Source organism: Hemitrygon akajei, chromosome 23 (genome assembly GCF_048418815.1).
Source record: "Hemitrygon akajei chromosome 23, sHemAka1.3, whole genome shotgun sequence".
Lineage (NCBI taxonomy): Eukaryota > Metazoa > Chordata > Chondrichthyes > Myliobatiformes > Dasyatidae > Hemitrygon > Hemitrygon akajei.
In genome coordinates, this window is record NC_133146.1 from 16,780,108 (window position 1) to 16,805,720 (window position 25,613).

At 42.6% G+C, this 25,613-nt stretch overlaps 1 protein-coding gene across 3 annotated transcripts in view; it reads left to right on the top strand.

Annotated features, from left to right (window-relative positions):
* Positions 1 to 25,613, top strand: part of r3hcc1l (R3H domain and coiled-coil containing 1-like) — a 315,233-nt gene that overhangs the window by 261,082 nt on the left and 28,538 nt on the right. The window contains exon 7 of one of the 3 annotated variants that reach the window (XM_073027037.1): positions 22,270 to 24,983. The exons of the other annotated variants lie outside the window; for them this stretch is intronic. Coding sequence (XP_072883138.1) covers positions 22,270 to 22,322 — 53 coding nt within the window. The 3' untranslated portion in view covers positions 22,323 to 24,983. Of the gene's footprint in view, positions 1 to 22,269; positions 24,984 to 25,613 lie in introns of those variants that run through there. 3 annotated transcript variants of the gene reach the window in all.

Consider the following 25,613-nt stretch of genomic DNA (forward strand, 5'->3'; position numbering starts at 1 on the left):
TGTGACTACTACTCTGTAAAGTTAAATAAATCTTTATGTTGCTTAATGAAAAATTCAGTGTTAGAAATTAGTTAATACCACATCTACACTCGTCTGCTTTTGTTGAGATTTTATTTTTGTTTCATATTTGTTGCTTTCTTGCTGTGGCTATATTTTCTCTGGTATTCAGAAAGGAAAAATTAGCAGATGCCAGAATTCTGAAACAAGGTCAGAAAATGCTGGGAGTACTCAGCAGTGTGATTAAACCTGAAACATTGACTGTTTCTCTTTCTCTCTCTAGATGCTGCCTGATCTGCTGAGTATCTCCAGAATTTTCTGGCTTTTTTAATACTTTCTGATAGATTTTCCTATCATAAATTCCAAGATCCTCACACACAGTGCAGACTCCTAGTATGGGTCTGGCATTTTGTAATTGAGCAGTTCTGTGCAGAGCTGCCAGAAGCTGAGCCATTAATTACAACATGACAGTTTACATAGGAAGTTTGCACTGTAACTGTTGACAGAAAAATGTAGCTGGAAGTTGAAAATTGAGGACTGAACTTTAGAACAGGAACTGAACTATATCTGATATCCACCCTCAAATGTGTAAGGAGTTGGGCTGGCACAGCTTATTACTGAGGAATTCCTAACACTGTGCAGCTAACATGTCAACGCACGAACAGGAGATTTTCCTAATGCTGGAAATCCAGAATAACACACACAAAATGGGGGATACCTCCCTCTCCCTTGCCAGGGAAAGAGAGAACCTTTGGGTTGTCGAATTTGGATGAATTTTTTTAAATCAAAATATACTTTATTCAAAAATAAAATTATGTACAATAAACTATTCAATGACTCTCAGTCCTTTACGGTAACTGCAAGGTCTATGTCTTTGCTATTGCTTAGCACATGCTTGGGCTTTGTGATTGTATCAATGCACGTTTAATGTGTGGTGGGGGAGGGGGGACTTTGGAGTTCTCGCGTTTAATTGTCATTCATTCTTTGGGGCACTTCTCTGTTTCCGTGGATGTTTTGCAAAGAAAAAGCATTTCAGGATGTAAATTGTATATACATTTCTCTGACATTAAACTTGACCTTTGAACAAAATGCTGGAGGAACTCAACAGGTCTATGGAGTGGAATAAAGAGCCGACATTTTGGGCTGATTCCTTCATCTGGACTGGAAAGGAAGGGGGAAGAAGCCAGAATAAGAAGGTGGGAGGGGGGAAAGAGTGCAAACTGGCAGGTGATGGGTGAAGTCAGGTGAGTGGGCCGGGGGGCGGGGATGAAGTGAGAAGCTGGGAGGTGATAGGTTATCTTGTTGACTCTATTACTGAATTGTCCCTTCCTCTTCCGCTGGGCAATGTCTCTTTCTTACTACCTCCTGTCTCATCTGTCCCTCTCTCCCACCCTTTCACTTTCTTCCTCCTTCCCTTCCTACAAATGAGCATGCATCTGAATATAAACCAAAAGCTTGAAAAAGCCACTTGACCTTCAACCCACTCAGTCATTTGATAAGGTCACGGCCAAGCTAACTGCAGGTCCAACTCTGCATTCATATGGGCACCTTTGTTTATCAAGACTTTGCCTTAAGAATATTAACATTTTCTGTTTGACTGCCGTTTGAAAACAGTAAATCCAAAAACTCTCAACTCTCAGAAAAACAAATGCATCTCATATCTTCAAATGCATCTCTTTCAAATGCATGACCCTTATTTTTAAATACTGAGCCTTAGTTCCAGACTCTGCCACATGAGGAAACATCCTCTCCAATCTCTAAAGAATGCTCAGTGTTTTGTAAACTTGATCTGCTTCCAACATATTAAACTAAATTCAGGATATGCTTGAAATACTCAGGCCTCCGAGTATTTTCTGCCTTATCTGCTTTTATTTTGGATTTCTAGCATCTGTAGTTTTTCTTTGATCTTCCAACACCTTAACATCCATGGTTCAATAATGCTGTAAAAAGTGTTCCAAATATATTCTCATTGATGTCAAGCATAAATAAACATAGGCACAGTAGCATAGGCATTTAGCGTGTCGTTTTTGCAGTGCCAGCGATGGGATTCGGTGCTGTCACTGTCTGTAAGGTGTTTGTACGTTCTGCTGTGACTACATGGGTTTCCTCTGATGCACCGGTTTCCCCTCACAGTCCAAAGACATACAAACAGGTTACTAGGTTAATTGGGCACACGAGTGTAATTGGGCATTGTGGGCTCATTGAGTTGAAGCAGTCCGTTACTGTGCTCTATCTATAAATAAAAAATAACCTCTCTACTTTTGTACTCAATAACTCCTAGCAATCAGTTATAACATTCTCTCAGCTTTCTTAGTCCCTGCACTATTCCACCCAGTTCCCTCTGCCCCTAGCAACAAACACTGAGGAACTCAATGTGTCATGCAGAACCCGAGGGAAGAAAGAAATTGTCGGCATCTGCAACATGCCCTCTTTCTCATTGCTACCATTAGGGAAGAGGTACAGCAGCTTGAAGACCCACACACAACGTTTTAAGAACAGCTTCTTCCATTGCACTATCAGATTAATGAACAGTCCTTGAACACTTACTCATTAAGGAAGGGTTTCAACCCAAAGCATCAACTGTTTATTCCCATCCATAGATACAGCCTGACCTGCTGAGTTCCTCCAGCATTTTCTGTATGTTTTTCCAGATTTCCAGCATCTGCGGGATCTCTTGTGTTTCCAATTTACCCCTTCCCTCCTTATTCCTCTTCTGCTCTATTCATTTATTTTGGTAACCTTTAGTAAATTTTCATCTTGCGCTGTATTGCTGCCACAAAACAACAAATTTCACAATATATGTCAGTGATAATAAACGTGATTCTGATTATGATGTTTGGGTCAAATTCAACCCAAAACAATTGCAATTCCTTTCCTCCCTCAGTTGCTATCTGACCACTGAGGTCCTCCAGCACATAGTTTGTTGCTCCATGTTCCAGCAACGACAGTCCCTGTGCCTTCCTCCAAGCTCTGTGATCCCTCATCATTTAGCTATAATGCTTTCCCCTACTTTTTCCTGACACACAATTTCACACTTTACCACAGGGTGGAGATACATCTCTACATCAGAGGAGGTGTAAGGCACTCCTTCCCTCTGTTAGCCTACAGGTCACCCTTGGGCAAGGTGTAGCACGTGAGGAGGATCTCCTGCTGGGCTTGGTCCTGGGCCTGGCCAAGATGGCCATTCATGGGTCTGGGCGACGGAAGGTCGAGGGCTCCACCTGGGCTGACTGCCTACCCCTTTCCCAAGGATACGTTTGTGCCCGCTGTCCTTAGTGAGGGAGCATGCAGTCGCAATGGGGGACTTCCGGGAGCGGTGGGCCCCCCAGGGTATTGACTGTTTTATAGACAGCAGTAACCGTATTTTAATTTGAGTATACTTACTGTCTTGTAAATATTGATTGTCTGAGGTAAATAAACCTAGTTTTGTTAAAAAAAGGTGTAGCACCTGCTTAGCCAACCCCCCCCCCCCCCCCCGGTCAGGGTCACATGGCCACATGAAAATGGTGGTATGAGCAGCTGGCAATATCACAACTCCTGGTTATGCAACCACTGATGCCAATATGGCTAGGGTCACCCATCTTGTAAAGACACTGCCCAGAAGAAGGCAATGGTAAACCACTTCAGTAGAAAATCTTGTCAAGAACAGTAATGGTCCTGAAAAGACCATGATCACCTACATCATATGACACAACACATAATGAACAAACCACATTGCATATTGTTTGTATTAGCCCACATACTCAAGCTATCTATATCTCATTGGGCAAACATGAGGAAATCTGCAGATGCTGGAAATTCAAACAACAACACACACAAAATGCTGGTGGAACACAGCAGGCCAAGCAGCATCTATAAGGAGAAGTACTGTCGACATTTCGGGCCGAGACCAATCCTGACGAAGGGTCTCGGCCCGAAACGTTTATTTATCTTCTCCTTATAGATGCTGCCTGGCCTGCTGTGTTCCACCAGCATTTTGTGTGTGTTGTTTTTATATCTCATTGGGTTTTCCTTGTGTTTCTTCACAGCTTACTTTCCTACCAATCATTAACAGATTTAACAGCCATACATCTGGTGCATTCATTCAAATCATTCAAGTAATTTGAATACAAGTCACTTAGAAAGCATTTAGCACTGATCTCAGAACCTCACCGCTTGTTATGTACTTTGCCAATCTGAAATAAAAACAAGCTACTCTTTGTTGCTTGTTTGCCAGCCAGTCTTCTATCCACACCAGCTGCCTACATCATGAATATATTTTCTCCATTAACCTTCAGAGCAACTACACAAATCCCTCTTGAAATCTAAATACATTAGACAGACCCATTGGTTCAGCTGGCATAGTGTACCGCTCTCACCTGTTTAGCTGATATACCCCTGGCTCAGTTGGTATAATGCTTCCAATCCCAGGAATGGGGTTAACTTTTAACTGCCCTCTGGAATGGCCCAGGGACAATTGGGTGGGAAGCATATCCCAGCTTTGGCAGTAACACCACACTCCCCGTGAGCTGATGTAAAGTAACAGCATCAGATTTGAAACCTGCTTTGTTTTACTCAATCCCCAAGGCTTTAAGTTTAATCACACATGGTACGGTATATATCATGAAATCTGAGACAGGGTGGGTTATGGGAATTTACAGAGCTTGTTGAGATCAAAGTAAATTTATAATCAAAGTACATCTACTTCACCATATACTACCTTATGACGCATTCACAGGAAAATAACGAAATACAATGGAATTTAAATAAATAAAAGCTGACAAACAACCAAATGTGGAAAAAAATACTGAGAACATGAGTTGTAGAGAGTCCTAAAAGTGAGTCTGTATGTTGTAGAATTAGTTCTACGAGTACAGTGAAAGTGAGCCCTCCAAAACAATCATGTCTACTGTTAGTGCTATGTTGCCACTGTAATGTGTAGCATAGTGGTCACCAACCTTTTGAAGCCCAAGGTCCCCTACCTCGGCCTTAGTGAAAGGCAAGATCGACTCCAAATCTATTAGTTACACGCATGCACACCGGGGCAGAAAAGACCAGAAGTAAAACCCCGCAACCCGGAAGTAGAAATAATGTATGAACGCCAGGGGTCACCATCCTTCTTTAGCACTGCGGACCGGTTTAATATTGACAATATTCTTGCTGACCGGGGGGGGGGGGGGGGGGGGGGGTGTGAAGGGGTGTTAAACACGACCGGAATACAGTGATACTCGGAGCAGGTTCCTTATGTCCGGTCTATTCCGCTATTTACTTTACGTGGTTCTCAGCACTTACCTGCTGTCCCGCTTGCTTACGTTTTTAACGCTGGAAAATAACTCAGTGGGTTTGTCTTTAAGTGCAGGGTGCTTGGACTCAGGGTGCCGAAGCAGCTTTGAGTGCTTCATTGCCTTATTAGACAGCCTCTGGGCCCAAGCTCCAGCTTCCCACCCACCGCCCTGGTCAGGTGCGTCTGTTCCCATGCCGGGGCCGCAGCGGTCGCAGTCCGGAGAGAGTGACCGACCGAGTGAGAAGTGCGACAGAACGTGTCCGCCTCCCTTGTAGGATCTATCGACTGACAAAAGTTTGTTTCAGTAGATCGCAGTGAGGTAGCTGCTCTGCTACTTACAAAACCCTGAGCACGAATTAGGTCGTCTGTGAATATTTTAGCACCGGGTTCCCCATGAACATTCAGTGTGCTAAACAGGTTTAGAGGCGGCGCCCATCTGTCCGTGCTCCAGGCCGGTAGCAACGGCACTTCTCGCCGGCCGCAGGAAGCAGCCGTTTACCCGAAGCCAACCAGTGATCCCTGGCGCACTTGGGTAATGACCTCGCTTGTATTCAAGTTCAACAGTGGGCGTGACAGGGAATGAGGGAAGGTGCAGCTGACTCATATCGTTTCCTCGCGGCCCAGTGGTTGGGGACCACTGAAGTACACTGTGTAGTGCGGGGGAGTTACACGCATGTGCACTGGGCAGAAAGAACGGAACTAAAACCCCGCAACCTGGAAACAATCTCTCAACAGTATTTGTGTATTTATTTTTCTTTTTTTTTTCAGGATCTACTGGGAAAGTCTCAAAGATCGACCAGTCGATCGCGATCGACAGGTTGGCGACCACTAGTATAGCAGAACTTATGGGCTGCCCTTAGTGCTTCCTTGGGGGTGTTGGTGGTTAATGCAAGTGACGCATCTCACCGCATATTTCTCTCGTGTGGTAAATAAATCTGAACCTAAGAAGTCTTGGGCATTTCTCTTCCATCATTAGCATACCTCACCCCAAATAAGACAAACTTGACAAAAGCGACGATTCTCCAAGTGCAGCTTGAGAGTGGTGCTGATTTTAGATTTAAACTGTGAAAAATAAGCAAAGTAAAAGTAGTCTATTTCCCCAAGGTATATTCAAAGTGTTTGTATATTCTCCACTAAAGGTAAATGACTGACCCACTGTTCCTCAAGTGTCTCACCTTTTGGTGATCTTGCTGAAATCACTGCCAAATTTCCAACCGGAGGCAATTAGGTTTGAAGCCTTTCAATCCCTATACAAAATATGCTTTTGACTTGTGTGGCTTCTGACAAGTTGGATGACTGGTCCAAAAATTTGCAGTATAACATTTGCTTAGATTTGCTAATCAATGGCTGGCTGTGATAACAAGCCTCCCTCAGGTGGTGTTGAAGAGGGAGCTACACTCAGAGGTCACTTTATTAGACACCTCCTGTACCTAATAAAGTGGTCACTCAGTGTGTGTTCATGGTCTTCTGCTGCTGTAACCCATCCACTTCAACGTTGGACAATTATGCATTCAGAGAAGCTGTTCTGCACACCACATCATTTTCTGAGCCACTGCAGCCTTCCTCTTAGCTTAAACCAGACTGGCCGTTTTCCTCTGACTTCTCTCATAACAAGGTGTCTTCACCCACACAACTGCCACTCACTGGATTTTTTTTTTGTATTTCACACCATTCACTGTAAACTCCAGAGACTGTTGTGCATGAAAATCCCAGGAGATCAGCAGTTTCTGAGATACTCAAGCCATCCCATCTGGCACCAAACAATCATTCTACGGCCAGTTACATAAATCACATTTCTTCCCCATTTTGATGTTTGGTCTGAACAATAACTGATCCTCTTGACCATGTTTGCATGCTTTTATGCAGTGAGTTGCTGCCGCATGATTGGCTAATTAGATGTTTGCATTAACAAGTAAGTGTTTTATACCTAATAAAGGACCACTGAATGTAGATAGCTTGCTAGTTATGGAGTCTGAATTCCATTATGGAGATGTTCATAAAATTAGAGTAGCGCAGTAGTATGGTGGTTAGTGTAACATTATTACAGCGCTAGCGACCCAGATTCCATTGCACGACTATCTATAAGGAGTTTTTAATGTTCTCCCACAACCCCATGAGATTCCCCCAGGTCCCCTGGTTTCCACCCACATTCCAAAGACGTACTTATTAGTAAGTTACTTGGTCACATGGTGTAATTGAGTGACATGGGCTTATTGGGCTGAAAGGACCGATTACTGTGTTGTATCTCTAATTAAAGAAAATAAAACGTCCAGAGAAAGGTCAAAGTCAAGTTTATTGGTATACACACAAGTACATGTATTCACCAGTGCAAGAAAGCTTACTTAATGCATCACAGGCACACAGCATCAGACAAGCATTAAAACGCAAGTTAAACATAAATTGCACACAATCTTCACATGAAAGAACACAATTAGAACAAAAATAGTCGATTTTAGTGCAAAGTCGTTAGAGTGACCATAAGATACAAGAGTAGAGTTAGGCCGTTTGGCCCACTGAGTCTGATCCATTTTCCCTCTCAGCCCCAATCTCCTGCCTTCTCCCCATGTCCTTTCATGCCCTGACTAATCAAGTATCTAGCAATCTCTGCCTTAAATATAACCAGTGACTTAATCCCCACAACTGCCTGTGGCAACGATTTACACAGATTCACCACACTCTGGCTAAAAAAAATCCTCCTCATTTCCATTCTAAAAGGATGCCCTACTATTTTGAGGCAGTGTCTTCTGGTTTTAGACTCCCAGAGTCTTAGTGGTCATAGTGTTGCTAACCTATAGTGATCAGGCTTGTGCCACTTGGTTCAAAACCAGATGGTTGAAGGGAAGAAGCTGATCTTAAACCAGAATGAAAAGGATGAAGTTGTCTAGATAGATAGATAGATAGATAGATAGATAGATACTTTATTCATCCCCATGGGGAAATTCAACTTTTTTTTCCAATGTCCCATACACTTGTTGTAGCAAAACTAATTACATACAATACTTAACTCAGTAAAAAATATGATATGCATCTAAATCACTATCTCAAAAAGCATTAATAATAGCTTTTAAAAAGTTCTTAAGTCCTGGCGGTAGAATTGTAAAGCCTAATGGCATTGGGGAGTATTGACCTCTTCATCCTGTCTGAGGAGCATTGTATCGATAGTAACCTGTCGCTGAAACTGCTTCTCTGTCTCTGGATGGTGCTATGTAGAGGATGTTCAGAGTTATCCATAATTGACCGTAGCCTACTCAGCGCCCTTCGCTCAGCTACCAATGTTAAACTCTCCAGTACTTTGCCCACGACAGAGCCCGCCTTCCTTACCAGCTTATTAAGACGTGAGGCGTCCCTCTTCTTAATGCTTCCTCCCCAACACGCCACCACAAAGAAGAGGGCGCTCTCCACAACTGACCTATAGAACATCTTCAGCATCTCACTACAGACATCTCACTATTCTGCTGACGCTTTTAATTGCTTCATATTTATGTGCTCTTAAAATGCCTTTCCTTGAAAATGTAGTCAGATTAAAATATTATTACAAAATTTATAAACTTTAAGAATTATTTGGTGATAAATAATGATATTTTTAATACAGCATGATCTCTTCTTCCTTTACAATCTGCTAGCTTTCAAATTTCAACCTCAGCGTCAGTTAATTGCAGCTGGTTAATTTTTTGATCCATTTCCCTCATAATACTATAAATGGTGCAATGTATTTATCCCTTAATCAACAAAACTCGTTACTCCATTGCTGCCTTTCCTACTTGTAACTGCGAAGGATCAAATTTCACAGTAAATTTATTATCTAGGTACATATATGTCACAATATACAATGCTGAGATCATTTTCTTGCAGGTAAAACAAAAAATTACAACAGAATCAGTGAACATCTACACACAAAGAGTTGACAATCGGTATGCAAAAAAGATAAACTGTGCAAATACAAAAAAAAGAAAATCATTAAATAATACTGAGAATATGAGCTGTGGATTCCTTGAAAGTGAGTCAATAGGTAGTGGAATCAACTTTATTTGCCATATACATTTACATTTATTAGGGATTTGCTGGGAAGAGACTTACAAACCATTTTATTGAAAACACTTTGCAATGCCCTGAAGTTGTGAAATGAATTGAGAGCAATGGGACCCTTTCTCTTCCAAACATTTACAGTTAGTTTAGGAGTAAGGGAGATTGAAGTGCCAGTGGAGAGTAAAAGGGTAAATTAGTTCAAGCACGAGATTGGATAAAGATTCAAGATTGTTTCAAAGTTCAAAGTAAATTTATTATCAAAGTACATATATGTCACCATATACAACCCTCAGGTTCATTTTCTTGAGGACACACTCAATAAATCTATAGAATAATAACCATAACAGAATCAGTTAAAGACTGCTCAACTTAGCTGTTCAACCAGAATGCAGAAGACAACAAGCTGTGCAAATACAAAAAATAAATAAGTGATAATAAATAAATATTGAGAGCATGAGATGAAGAGTCCTTGAATGTGACTCCATTGGTTGTGGGAACATTTCAATGAAGGGGCAAATGATGTTATCCCCTTTGGTTCAACAGCCTGATGGTTGAGGGGCAGTAACTGTACCTGATCCTGGTGGTGAGAGTCCCTGGTGATGGATGCTGTTTTAATACACACACAAGTGTAAAAGAAAATGAAACAATTGCTACACTAGATCCAATGCAGCACAGTAAAAACACAATAAGATAAAGAATATTTGAATAAAAAACACAAAGACAGTTTATATACATAGATTGATTGTTTATCCATAATGTGACTCTAGGTACAGGTGTGTCTGTACATAAGATGACTGACATTAAAGTGGTGGTGGGGGGGGGGATGAATGTAGGTATTGATCATAAAACCATAAAACATAGGAGCAGAATTAGGCCATTCAGCCCCATCAGGTCTGCTCACCATTCCATTATGGCTGATCTCGGATCCCACTCAACCCTATTCACCTTGCCTTCTTGCTGTATCCTTTGATGCCCTGACCGATTAGGAAATAATCAACTTCCACCTTAAATATACGCACAGGCTTGGCCTCCACTACAGTCTCATAGAGTCACTACTCTCTGACTAAAAAAATTCCTCCTTACCTCTGTTCTGAAGGGTTACCCCTCAATTTTGAGGTTGTGTCCTCTAGTTCTGGATACCCCCATCATAGGAAACATCCTCTCCACACCCATCCTATCTCGTCCTTTCAACATCCGGTAGGTTTCAGTGAGATTTAGCCCCCCCCCCCACATTCTTCAAAATTTCAATCATCATCCTTACTGTTTGGGGAAAGTAACTCTTGCTGAGTGTGGCAGCCCTGATGCTGATGGTGCTGCATAGCCTCCTTCCTGATGGGACTGGAACAAGCAGCAATGAGTAGTGTGCGGGGGATCCTTCATGTTGTTACAAGTCAAGTCGCTTTTTATTATCATTTCGACCATAAACTGCTGGTACAGTACACAGTAAAAATGAAACAGTGTTCCTCCAGGACCATGGTGCTACATGAAACAATACAAAACTACACTAGACTATGTGAGACAACTCAAGGCTACACTAGACTACATAAAACAACACAAAAACTACACGAGACTACAGACCTACACAGGACTACATAAAGTGCACAAAACAGTGCAGGGCAGTACAATAATTAATAAACAAGACAATAGGCACAGTAGAGGACAAATTTCAATATAATAATAAATGATGTAGATGTCAGTCTAGTCTCTGGGTATTGGGGGATTGGTGTCTGATGGCTTGGGGGAAGAAACTGTTGCACAGTCTGGTCGTGAGAGCCCGAATGCTTCAGTACCTTTTGCCAGATGACAGGAGGGAGAAGAGTTTGTATGAGGGGTGCGTGGGGCCCTTCACAATGCTGTTAGCTTTGCAGATGCAGCATGTGGTGTAATTGTCTGTAATGGCGGGAAGAGAGACCCCAATGGTCTTCTCAGCTGACCTCACTATCTACTGCAGAGTCTTGCAATCTGAGACAGTGCAATTCCTGAACCAGGCAGTGATGCAGCTGCTCAGGATGTTCTCGATACATCCTCTGTAGAATATGGTGAGCATGGGGGTGGGAGATGGACTTTTCTTAGCCTTTGCAGAACATAGAGATGCTGTTGGGCTTTCTTGGCTATGGAGCTGGTGTTGAGGGACCAGGTGAGATTCTCCGCCAGGTGAACACCAAGAAATTTGGTGCTGTTAACGATCTCAATGGAAGAGCCATCAGTGTTCGGCAGAAAGTGGTCACTCCATGCTCTGATAAAGTCAACAACCATCTCTTTTGTTCACATTTAGTGACAGGTTGTTGGCTCTGCACCAGTCCGTTAGCCGCTGCACCTCCTCTCTGTATGTTGACTCATCGTTCTTGCTGATGAGACCCACCACAGTCGTGTCATTGGCAAACTTGATGATGTGATTCGAGCTGTGTGTTGCTGCACAGTCGTGGGTCAGCAAAGTTAACAGCAGTGGACTGAGCACACTGTTCTGGGGGGGCCCCGTGCTCAGTGGGTGATGTTAGAGATGCTGCTCCCAATCTGGACTGACTGAGGTCTCCCAGTCAGGAAGTCTAGGATCCAGTTACTGGTCCTCTTTAGGGACCTTTCTATAAATATATCCTTTATGGCAGGCAGGCTGGTGCCAGTGATGCATTGGGCAGTTTTCACTACCTGTTGTATAATCTTTTTGTCTGCCACAGTACAGTTTCTGTACCACGCAGTGATCCAGCATGCTCTCTGCTGCACATCTGTAGAAAGAGCATAGCTGTGCTTAGTCCAGCTCTCTTCAGCCTCCTAAGAAAGCAGAGCTTTCCTGATTGTGTAGGGTGTGTGAGATATTCACTGCAAGGAGTACGAAACTGCTTTCATTTAACATGTTGTACGATGACATTGGACAGGTACTAGTGATTCCTAGATCAGAAGTGATAAGCTTTTGCTTTAAAGCCAGTTGCAATGAAATCTCTAAATAGATTCAAATCCTTCAAAAGAAAGGAATTAATGTTCTGGACTAGTATTTGATGTATTTGAGGAATGTGAAAATATTACTTCATAAACACCAGAGAAGGAGGGATGGGGGGGGGGGGGGGTCAATATATCTGATCCATTTTTCTCAATTTTTGTGGAAGAGGAGAGATTTGAAGGGGTCGATGTGCCTGATCTGTTTTGTTCATTTTTTGCGCGTACGGAGGGAGTTGGGGGGTTGAAGTGCCTGTTCTGTTTTCATTTGGTTTTTTTGCAGGGAGGTGGGATTTGGGGGTTGATGATCGTGCTGCTTTTCTTTCCTGGTTTCATGGCTACCCGGAGAATTGAAGAATTTCAGAGTTGTATACTTTGATAATAAAATGAGCCTTTGATTCTGCAGATGCTTGAAACTCAAAACCACACACACAAAATGCTAGAGGGACTCACTGTCAGACAGCGTATATGGAGTTTGATGTTTAGAGCTGAGACCTTTCATCATAACTATTCCTGATGAAGGGTCTCGGCTCAAGGGGTGGTCTGTTTGTCTCCTCTATAGATGCTGCCTGACTTGCTGAGTTTCTCCAGCATTTTATATATGTTGCTAAGTGTTTTTTATTCTCCATACCTTGACAATTTCTGATTGCCTCTGAGAAAATGTTGAAGAGTCATCACAAAACACTACAGACCTAGTGCTAGTGTTTCCACACTGCTTTTGAGTAGGGAGACTCAGTGACGAGCAAGAATTAGCAACTATATTTCCCAATCAGAATGGCATGCGGCTTGGAGGGGAATCTGTTTGTGGTATCATTAGTGATGCTGAGTGTTGGCATGGGAGTGACCGAAGCGGATAACAGCAGTGTATTTTGTAGTTGGGTACGTGGCAGTCACAGTGTGCCAGTATGTGGAGGAAATGAACATTTCAGATGTTTATGGGCTGCTTTTAATCTTTATGCAACCTTGTCAAGGGATAGCTGCTCTACGTGAGAATGACCTCTGCTGTGCCACAGAGAACAAGTAGCAGCTGCAAAAGAAAAGACTGAACAATCAAAAGACCCAAACACCAATTACAGCCACCACTTATTCTTTGCCACACTGCTCCAGAATATGCTGGGTTGGCCTTTACAGCCACCTGAGGACCCACCAATAGACATCCCCTTAGGAGAACATCATATGCAGCTCAAGTGATTGCACTATTACTGCATGTCGAGCTTGTCCTAACTCATTGTGTTCATCAGGCGTGACCTGGCCTTTCATGGAACATAGCACAAGAAATTTTGATTTCTTTCACAGTTGTGTTTCAATCTTAAAATTTAAGGAATTTTTTGGGCTCGTGTTGTAAGAGCATGAGGAGCCCTTCCATTGCTTCACCATGCTCCATCGTTCTGAGAGCCGAACTGAATCTTGTCCCAGTTTACCTGCCTTAGTTGCCCATGCCCAGGTACCCAGTTCAATTTCTTTCATTTTTGAGTATGTTTTCTTGGTTCCCACTAACCCACCCTTTGCTTGGATCATGTCAATCTTAACTCTGTTGTGAAGATCTGCTGTGGAAGTGGAGCTGATATTATGGATTTGGTATCATTCTCCATCAGCGAGGCTGTCCACTTCCACCCTTGTGACTTTGCTGTACTCCATCCCATCTGCAGCCTGTTCCTGCTACTGAAGCTGCCTCTCAAAGCCTGTGTGTGAACCAGTGTGGCCGCAGAGTTGAGTTGTCTGACAACTAACCTTCCGCGGCAAGTTGGCTGCACTCCTGACCGCGCTGGCAGACCTGTAGGCCCATGGGGTCTTTCAGATGAACTTCACTGCATTAGTGACGGCAGATCTTCCCTGCGCCAGCTGGCTTTCATTCAAGACGTGCGCCTCACCACAGAACTGGCTTGTTTCATCAGGAGAGGAGAGCTGAACACCTGCATTTAGTCTGCCGTGCAGGGGCCGTTGATTGCCTCAATCAGAGAGTCTTAATATTTATAGAGTGAAATCATGCAGAAAGAATTCAGTGTTTTTTTAAAATGTTCTAAGCCAGGCTATTCCTTGGATTTGCTTGTTTAAACCAACCACATATGCCCTTCATCATTTGGATTGCAGTGGTCTTCCTCTGCTATTCCTAACACGTACTGATAGCAGCAACACATTTATCACTTCTCAGAAGTACTGGCATTTACCAAGAGTCTTTCTTATTTCAGCATTTCTGGAAACTACTCTCGTCTCATATTGACATGGCCAAGTCCTTCCCTATCTCCTCAAAATCAGAATCGGGTTTATTATCACTGACATATGCAGTGAAATTTGGCTTCTTCCCCCTTCCTTTCCAGTCCTCATGAAGGGTCTCAGCCAAAATGTCGATTGTTCATTCCTCTCCAGAGATGCTCCTAGACCTACTGAGTTGCTCCAGCACTCTGCGTATGTTGCTCAAGATTTCTAACCTCTGCAGAATTTCTTGTATTTATGTTGTGACATTTGTTGTTTTCTGCAGCAGTACAATGCAATATATAAAATTTACTGTAAATTACAACACAAGTGTATACAATTATATAAATAAATAGTGCAAAAAGAGATCAAAATAGTTCCTGGGTTCATGGACCATTCAGAAATCTGATGGTGGAGGGGAAGAAGCTGTTCCTGAAATGTTGAGTGTGGGTCTTAAGGCTCCTGTACCTCTCCCCTGGTGGCAGCAATGAGAAGAGAGCATACTGTATCCTGAATGGTAAGGGTCTTTCCAGGATGCTGGCATCTTGAGCACTGCCTCTTGAAGATGTTCTCAATGATAGGGAGGGTTGGAGGGTTATGCCCATGATGGAGCTGGGTACATTGAAAATCCTCTGCAGGGTTTTCTAATCCTGTGCATCAGTGTCCTTCTCTAACTCTCCGAGATTAACTGTTCTACTTTGATTATGGCCCTTTGATCACCCGATAATATAATTTCACCATCATCTGCTACAAAGCCTTGAATCTCTGGAATTCCTTCCCTGAGGTCAAGTTCAAATTGAATTGCCATTCAACCATACATGAATGCCGATGAATACAGCCAAACGCCAAAGTACTCCAGGGCCAAAGTGCAAAACGTAGTACTGACAGTCATAAGGCACATATAACACATAAAGGATAACAGTAAAATGCAGTCACACAAAAAATAGTCCCAAGTTCCTGAGTCCATGTTGCAGCAACACATTTATCACTCTGCAAATGAACACAATACGGCATATCTTCTGCAGAGCAAACACGGAGTTCAGCCTCCAGTGAAGTGCCCTGGCTCTGACAGCTCTCTGCTGGGCAGCTGTAAACAGATGACACCGTGGCTTGAAGCCTAGACCTCGCTACAACCGAGGCCACGCAGCTTCCCCACCATCTGCCAATAAATCAGTGAATCAGACTAGCAGCATTCCACAATAGCAGTGTCCAACAGGAGCTTGTGATCTTCCTATATCTCAAAACCTATCCCTTGGACCGAGCTTTTGGTCACCTTCCCTGATATCAATTTGTATTGCTGATGAAGCTACTGTATAAATGACTGCCTCAGGTGGAGGAAGGTGATCTTTATAAAAAGGTCAGCACTGTTGGGTTCAGAAGATCCATGCATTGGTGGAAAGGAGTCTCTGGAGCGCTGGAGAATGAGGAGAAATCTTATAGAGGTATACAAAATTATGAGGTGTATAGATAGGGTTAATGCAATCAGGCTTTTCCCCCTTGTGTCGGGTGAGACCAGAACTAGAGTTCATAGGTTAAGTGTGAAAGGTGAACCTTTCACGCTTTCTAGGGAACCTGATTGGGAACAACTTCACTCAGAAGGTGATGCCAGTGTGAAACAAGTTGCCGGGAGAAATAGTGGGTGCAGGTTCGATTGCAACATTTAAGAGAGGTTTGGATAGGTACAAGGACGGGAGGAGTATGGAGGGCTGTGGTCCCGGTGCAGGTAGATGGGAGTAGGCAGATGTGGGATCTATAGTAATGTGGAGCATATTAATGGACACTTGATACCCCCCTAATTTTCTTATATGATGGTCATATTATTTTTATTGTTTTGGTTTGTTATTTTGTTTATTACAATTTGATTAATGTTCAGTTGCACTAGCATGGGTAATATTTTAGTAGGTTAATTGATGGTCATGAGGAGCAAAGCTTATACAGGCACTTGGGGGCAGCTGAGGGGTCCTGGGGGACGGCAGTGCGCATGTCATAGAGTATTTGAGAACGGACCCGCAGCATGTATGGTAAGCTGATGCGCTTCTGTTCCGGTATTTCCAGAAAGGTAAATAAAGACGTTATTTTAAACTTCTGCATGCCTGGAAGTCTCTTTTGTGTCCAAGTGTGCAACACAGAACACCAGGTTGGCACAGATTAGATGGGCCAAAGGGCTTGTTTCTGTGTGAGGTACTCTATGGCTGAAACTTAATAACTGGGTACATGCCCAACAGGTGGTCTATGTTAGCATCACTAAAACATCCTGTGCAACACATCAATCTAGTGAACACTGAAGAATAAATGGAATATTTACTGACTGTACAAAAGTGACCGAATGATGACATACATTCCCTACAAAGTCCCAAAATTAAACTGAATTCACAATAGATCTGTGTGTGATCTATAAAAGAATTTTAGCAATTTTCATAAATTAGAGTCATAGATTAACATAGCACGGAAACGGACCCAATGGACAAAATTGTTCACACCAAGATGCCCACGTTCAGCCCATATTCTTCTAAACTTTTCCTATAGTTGACTATCTTTTCCACCTGCCCTGATGCTTTCATTCCAAGCCACAATCCAAATAAATTCATTCATTTCCTTTCCAATTGAACTATATCATTTGTCAAATCCCAGTCCCTCCCTGCATTTTGATTTGTGTAATGCTATTACAATGCCAGTGACCTGGGTACAATTCTGCCACCATCTGTAACGAGTTTGTGTGTTCCCCTGTAACCTCGTCAGCTTTCTCTACATGCTCCGGTGTCCTCCCACATTCCAAAGATTGTGTGGGTTCGTAGGTTAATTCGTCACATGGGTGTAACTGGGCATCACAGGCTTGTTGGGCTGGGAGGATGTATTACCTTGCTGTATTTCTAAATAAATCTCTCTTCAACATCAAGAGGTTTTCTTTTCGGCCTTTGATTTGATATTTATGCACCCCTAAACCAGCATTTAACAGCTGACCATCCCTGGTGACCTTCCACAATCTTGAGCTACATAATTTGCCTGGAGTTTTGTTGATTATGATATGGATTCTTGGTGACTGTTTAAAGAGAGTGATATTGACATGTGTTTACTATGGTTTAATGCATTGTTTGCTTTCTGTATGAGTTCAGCAATACCCAAGATGTTTTTATAAGGTACATATTTCACATTTTATGGCTCAATAAAGAACTTGGCACAGTTCACACATGTTGTTCCCAATATAGTGAGTTGCCAAACTGCAGTATGCCAAAAGAAAGAAAAACAAATGGCAGCTCTACACTTCAAAAGTGAGATAACTGATGGCCAATTACTCTGTCAAAGCGCTCCTTCTGCCTGCCAAGTCTAGAAACAGTGGGCATCGATTTTGATAAAGTTTAAACAGTTAGGACTGAAATAGAATCATCACTGAATTTGCGAGATTGTGTCAGTGACCAACGGCGACATGTTGCAGACAGCTTACAAATCAACTAGATACTCTTTTTCTAAGTATACTTCTAAATGGCAATCAATTGCCCCCTGTAATTTCCCTTTTAAGGATGTATTTTTGAGCCAACTAAACAATCTGGTGCTTTTGTGATCTCTTGGGTGATTCGCCGTTGTTGAGGTCGGAGAGTGTGTGGCCATTGCTGGGGATGATAGCATCAATTTCTAATGGCAGAACACGAACCCATGGCTGGCTCCATTACTCCGGGCCGATTTAAAGTGTCAAGCAGGATTAAAGTTGTTGACAAGGAGGACAGAAAACAAACAGGTGTTCAATGCTTCTCATCTCTTCTCACTGCTGCCGTCTTTGTGGTGTGGGGTTTCTCATGAGTTCTGTTGTGTTTTATCATTTTGTGGCTGCCTTAAGAAAATGAATCTCAGAGGTTGTGAGTGGTATACATATTTCGATAATAAATTTACTTTGAACTCTGATAGTGTATTTGGAAAGTTGGAGGCCAATGTGTGCAAGTGCTATTCCAGGCCAGGGACTGTAGGTTGGAGACCCGGAAGTAGCCTGTCCTGGGGTTGGTGGCCTGTCAGGATGTGTGAGTGGGTGGGAAAGAGGCTTGTTTTGTTTTTTTGTTGTGTTCTCATTGTTGTTGCTTGTGTTGTTCTGCTGAACATTGTGGGCATGCATTGGTGCTGCCAGAATGTGCAGCACCACCGTAGGTCCTGTTGGTTGTTAACGCAAACGACACTTTTCACTGTAGCTTTCAATGCACACGTGACAAATAAATCTGAATCTTCAACCCCAGGTATTCACTCCCTTTGAATGAAATTTCAGGTGACCATCTTTCTTTGCCTGACTTTGACCTGAGACCATAACTCTCCACAGACGCTGCCTGATCTCCTGAGTATTTCCTGCATTTGCTGCTTTTACTTAAGCTTTTTAGCAACTGTTTTTTAGGTTTTCAAGCCAGCTAGGAGCACATTAACAAAAGAACCTGCACTAGTTTAAGACAACAGTTCACCAGCACCTTCTCCAAGGTTAGGAGGCATTGACAGTGTAGGTCTTGCCAGCAACCCTGCATTCTACCAGTAGGAAATGTGGATGCTCAGTGAGTGAATATTTGCAGAACTTAAGAGTCGTAGAGCTGTGCAGGATGGTATCAGACTTTCAGGCCAATCATCTGTGCTGACAAATTTGCCAAACTGAGCCAATCCCATTTGCCTGAGTTGGCCCAGACCCTCTTGTCCATTGCTATTCATATAACTGTCCAAATACCTTTAGAATATCTTATTGGTACCCACCTCTAATACTTCCCCTGATAGCTCGTTCCATGTACTCACCCTGCTGTGGGTTATCCCTTTTAAATCTTTCATTTCTCACTTTAGACCTGTTCCCTATAGTTTTGGACTCCTTTCCAATAAGGAAAAGACTTTGACTGTCACCTTATCTATGCCCCTTTGTAAGTTCACCCTTGGATTCCTGCGCTCCAGTGGAAAAATGTCGCAGTTTACCCACTCTCTCCTTATAATCCAAGCTGTTGAATCGTAGCAACACCCTTGAGAATCTCAAGCATTGAAAGATGTTTTGGCTGCAGGAGAAATAAGTAAACTGAGGATTGATCAGGAGCGTTCAAATTCAAGTTTAATTGTCATTTAACCATGCATGAAAAGTGTTCCTCAGGAGTCAGTACCAACAACACACAACACATATACCTACAGAAGTTGACAAACTGTGAAATATCTTAAATGAAGAGGGTCACGGAAAGATCATAAGACCATAAAATACTGTATAGGAGCATAATTAGGCCACTCAGCCCATCAAATCTGTTCTGCCATTTGATAATAGCTCATTTATTATCCCTCACAATCTCCTTCTCCCGCCTTCTCTCTGTAACCTTTGATGAATACCGTTAATAATTAAGATGATTCATTCTTCCATTTTACTGCAGATTATCTATTTAACTGAATTTAAGATCCTTAGATTCCTTGATGAGATTTGATCTGAGTACAGAAGAATGGTGGACAACTCTGTTGAGTGGTGTAGGCTGAATCACCTGCAGCTCTACTTCACTAAGACAACGGAGTTGGTGGTGGACTTCAGGAATACACCCTGCATTCCCATCTCCATGAAGGGAATGGATATGGAAGTCATCTGGGGCTACAAATACCTGGGAACTCACCTTGACAATGAACTGGACTGGACTAAAATTACAGGGGCTCTGTACAAGCGACAAGTACTGTGCTGCAGATGTTCTACAACTCAGTGGTGACCAGCATTCTATTCTACGCTGTAGTCTGCTGGGGCAGCAGGGTGAGAACAGCTGATGCCGAGAAGATCGATAGGCTTGTCAGGAAGTCTGGTTCTGTTCTCGGGGTGGCACTGGATTCCCTGGTGGTGTGTCTGAGGGGAAGCTACAGGGCATTATGGACAATCCATCTGACCCCCTCCATAACGTACTGGACAAACAGAGGAGCAGCTTTAGTCACAGACTGATTCCACCGAGGTGCACCACTAAATGCCACAGGAGATCCTTTCTCCCTGTGGCTATACGTCTCTACAACTCCTCCTCCTTAAGTGTATAAGTATATGGTTTCATTGCACATCGTTATCTTGCACTGTTACTTTTTAATGCACATCTTGTATTCTTTTCAATACCTCAATGCTTACATTTTGTATTTTGAAGTATATATTTCTGACTGAGCAATCTTGCAACAATAATTTCCTTCAGGATAAATACACTTTTATCTTATCTCTTGTTTCAGAACGTGAGTGCAAATTTCCAGCCCACTGTGCTGTACAACTCTCTAACAGCCATCTTCAGTGATGATCACATGCAAAATAGAAAAAATGTCACTAATTATTAAGTGCGTTATGAGCTACAGACCTTTATAAATTGCCAGATCCCTGGTTAGCCCACTTCAAGCAGTGTGTCGCAGACTCGAAAGGCGGCAGAGAAGGTTTACTAGTGATCCCAGGGGTATGGGGAGACAAGATCCAGAGTGATCCTCGTCAAGCTGAGAAGATTGACATTGTGGTCATTAAATTGTCATTCACTGTGCGCAAAAGAGCTAGTGTGTGCGCTCTACTGTTCTATGTTCTAAGGATGGAGATTTACTGAAAGCTTCGATTCATGAGAGATGAACAGAGGATGAGCCTGTTCTATTGGCAGGAAGGTCCATAGCAGAGCACACGGAGTTAAGTACATTGGCAAAATCTAGAGATGGGAAGATTACTTCCGAGCAGCAAATTGTGTTTATTTATTTATTTTATAGAAATACAGCATGCAACAGCCCTTCAGGGCTACCAAACCACACTACTCAGCAACCCCCACCCACATAAGCCTAGCCTAATTACAAGACAATTTAGAATGACCAAGTAACCAACTAACTGCTTGTCTTTTGGTCTGTGGGAGGCAACCAGAGCACCCAGAGGAAACCTATGCGCATAGGAGAAGGAACGCACAAGCTTGGACACTGGAATTAGCATCAATCTATTACAGTGCCAGCGACCTGGGTTTAATTCCGCTGCTGTATGTATATTCTTCCTGTGTTTTCCTTCCACATTCCAAAGACATACAGATTAGTAGGTTAATTGGTCACATGGTGTGCATGGGCTGGATGGTAGTGTAACAGCGTAACACTGTACATTCTGCCCGTGACCATGTGGCTGCCTCGCTTACCTCCCAACTTTCCAAAGAGGATTATTAAACTGTGGGCATGGGAAGTGTGGCAACACTTGTGAACTGCCCCCAGCACCTCCTTGGTCATTGACATAAACAACACATTCCAAGTACATTTTGATAAGCACGTGACAAATAAAGCTAATCTTTATCTTTTAATTGGGCAGCATGGGCTCATTGCGTCAGAAGGGCTTGTTACCATGCTGTATCTCTAAACAAAATTAAAATAAACTGTGTTCAGCGGAGAGTGAGTAACTGCTTGAGAAGGAACATTGTGTGAAAAGAGCCGGAAGTACAACTGGCGGGGCTACGCTTCAAACAATAAACCACTGGAGCAGAATTCGGCTTACTGAGTCTGCCTTGACTGACTTATTATCCTTCTCTATCCCATTCTGCTGCTTTCTGCCTGATTAATCAAGAACCTATCAACCTCCACTTTAAATATACCTAATAACTTGGCCTCCACAGCCATCTGTAGCAATGAATTCCGTAAATTCACCATCCTTTGGCTTAAGAAATTTCTCCTCATCTATGTTCTAAATGGATGTTCCTCTCTCCTCAGGCTGTGCCCTCTGATGTCCACTCTCCCCACTATAGGAAGCATCCTCTCCACATCCACTCTATCTAGGCCTTTCAATATCTGATGTGTTTCAATGAGATCCCCCCCCTCGTTCTTGCAAAGAGACAGCTTACAAACATTGGGCTGAATGGCTGCTTAGTTCAGTGTAAAGTTCACTTAAATCGATTTATTCTTTTCATTTGCAGAGCAAAAGTTGCTTGCAGCAAAGCAAATAGAGGCTGCCTGGGAAGGAAATTAGCCCAAGAACGAAATCACACACCAAAGAGCACAGCAGATGGGGAGCCTGACTTCAAGAAGGAGAAAGCTAAGCCCCTCTCCACAGACTCTTACATTCGTACCAGTGGTTGGAGGGTTATGGTTTTGGATGGAAGTGTGCACTCCTCCTTCTACCCATGAGAAGACCTTCTGTATATTATACAAAATGTGATTATGAGGCATAATCAGCTGAGGGAGTTGTACGTTTGTTGAGATTTATTTCGAAGCAGGGGTGTTTTTGTATCAGTGTTTTATGTAGTGGCAACTGTAGAAGTTTAAACGTTGGATTTCAGCTAACAACAAACTCCATTTGTTTCATGCATCCCCTAAGCAGCAATTACACTGACTCACAGGTTTTGTATCAATTAGATGAAATTAGTCGAGAACCAGTTGGAAGTCCGTATCACAATCTGTTTTGAGATGGATGGGATAACTGGCCCTTTTCCCAGCAGTCATACAACACTTACACTGTTTCACTGCCTTATGTTGTAGCTACGTCTGCAACCTTTGCTTCTGCAGAGCATTTGTTTATTGGGAATGAGGAGAGCACATTAGTATTATAAGTGTTTGTTTATTCCCTTTCAAACAGGAAGTTTCTTCCCCACTCCACCTCCTGGACTTCTAAACAAACAGAAATACTCAGCTGGTCAGGCTGCGTGTGTGAGAAGAGAAAAAGAGTTAATGTTTCAGGTCCTCTGTCAGAACTGAAAAGGAAAGAAATGCAGCATAAAACAGCAGGAAGAGTGGGGTGGGGTATGTCTGATAGGGAAAAAAACAGGGTGACCAAGAGTGGGGTAAGCTGTAAACAGGATTGTCTAGTCAGTGAGTGAATGGAAACATTTAGAGAGTGAGAACGTAGACAAAAGAATGAAGGAATTGCAAACTGCAGACAAGGAAGAGGTGCCCGGCAGGTCAGGATGGGTACATCCTCCACTCCCAAAGGAAATTCCCACACTTCCCCACAGCTCTTAGTAATTTCATTTGTCTCCTTCTTAGCTTGGACAAGGGTCTTCAACTTGACATGTTCCTTCTCTTTCCGGCATTTTCTGTTTTTATTTTAGATCTCCAGCGTCTGCAATTATTTTTGATTATCTGACAGAGGTGATCCCATCTTAATCTTTATCATCTGTGAATATTCCCACTGCAACGTTCTCAAGCAGGCTTTCAGTCAGTAGCTTAATGTTTCAGAAAAAGGCACAAGGCCAGTTTGTCTGATTGAATGTGGCCAAAAATCTGTCTTTGAAATTATCCTGCCTCCCATCATCTTTAACCTGCAAGTGTGTATTTTGTTTCAGAGTCTGGGGTGGGGGGTTTGGGGAGGAAGTGTAGGAAGAGGTAACATGTTAATCCACCTTTGGGAATTACTGCAGTTCACTGCTAGATGGTTTAAAATTTGGAACTGCTATAGTCACACACAAATTCCTATGAATGTTCCAAACCCGCCCATTTACTTTTTAATGGAAGTATTTACTTTAAACCCGTTAATAGCCAAGTTAAAATGTCATCACATATTATAGTGAGTGAGATATGGGATTCTCATTGCAAGTGTCCAAATCCATTGCCCTCCAGAAAGTGTAGCACAATATAAAGTACAGAGCAAAGCGATGAGGGAAATGAAATGATTTCAAGATTGCCGTTTGATTTCAGACTCATCCTCACTGCTTGTGTTTCAGATCAGGGACTTCAACTTTGGATTAATGTCTAGAGTTACAATAGTAGATGAGTATATTTAACCAATGGACTGTCAGAGGAAGTCAAATACTTTCTGACTGGTTTCACCCAAAATCCACTTTCATAACTCTGGACTGCACTCTGCAGCCAGGTTGTCCTGTCCCCCACCCCATCCTCCTTCCATAGCCATTAAAGTTACTCATAGAAGCAGGACCACATTCCACTGGCAGTACTGTGTCCAACTTATTTCACCATCTTACAGACTATTTTTTTACCGTGGCGGAATAAGTCCATTTTAAGTAGATTTATTTTTACATCAACATCTTCCTTCTATAATCTATTGCGTCTTACAAGCCAAATATCAAATGGTCTGGGTCACAGTGTGTTGCTGTGGACACATCCAGTCATTTCACAACAGTGAGTGGCCAAAGAGAGTTTCTGTCTGTATGTATTGCCTTCACTGCCACACCAGCTCAGCACTCAATCTCAGTGAAAAGTTACTGATGTGTAAGATAAAGCCTCAAGCACTGATTGTAAAAAATCTGGGCGTCAGAACGCAAGTCAAATCTAACTTGTCATTTTAAAATCTCTATTTTTCCATATCTTTCTAAAATCCTTCTGATCCGGTTACAGTCACCTCCCTTATAACTTAGGCCTCCATAATTCCATTCTTTAATCAGAGTTCTGCCTAGTTTCCTTCCTGTTTTATTTCTATCCTGAGCCCCACTTAGACAACTTGTCATTGTGAGCAACTTTGCCAGATTTGCAGTTTTAAAGAAATGTAAATTTAAGTGTGCTATTAATTTATTTAGCTCTGGAGCCAATGAAATTGCCACAAACAGCTTTGAACTGAAATCTGTTCAAATATTGAAGAGATGTCAAAACTTTTATTTAGTTTTAAATGAAACTGCTGTATATACCTAATCCTTTTTTTCAAAAAGAAAAGAAAATGGTGAAATAAAAAAATAAAGTAATGATTTTGATTTTCTGAAGTCAGATCTATTTATTTATTGAGATACAGCGCAGAACAGCTCAATGAGCCACACCACCCAGCAAACCGCCTAATCACAGGACAACTTACAATGACTAATTAACCTACCTGGTATGTGGGAGGAAAATGGAGAACCTGGAGGAAACCCTTACAGACAGCACTGGAATTGAACTCTGAACTCCGGAATTTCCCAAGCTGCAGTAACATGCTAACAGCTACGCTACTGCTGCAGTTGAGTCTGTGGCCCCTCAGCTGACCTCATCGGTAACCAGGATGGAAGGAAGTGGTCCTTGTCCCTGCAGGACAGCCTCAGTAAAAGGATCAGTGATCTACGGAGCCCCAGGGACTGACAAACATGGGGATCTCAAGGTATCGTCCTCCTAGGTAGAGAATTACAACAATATTAATGATATATAGCAGGGGTTCTCAACCTCCAAACTTTCTTTATGCCATGGACCCCTACCATTAACCGAGCAGTCCTTGGGCCCCAGGTTGGGAACCCCTGACAGGCAGGGTCACCTTCCACATAGTGAAATGCTCATTACAGAACTATTTCAAGCTTAGAGAAACACATTTAGATTCAGATTCATTTATCACATGTACATCGAAACA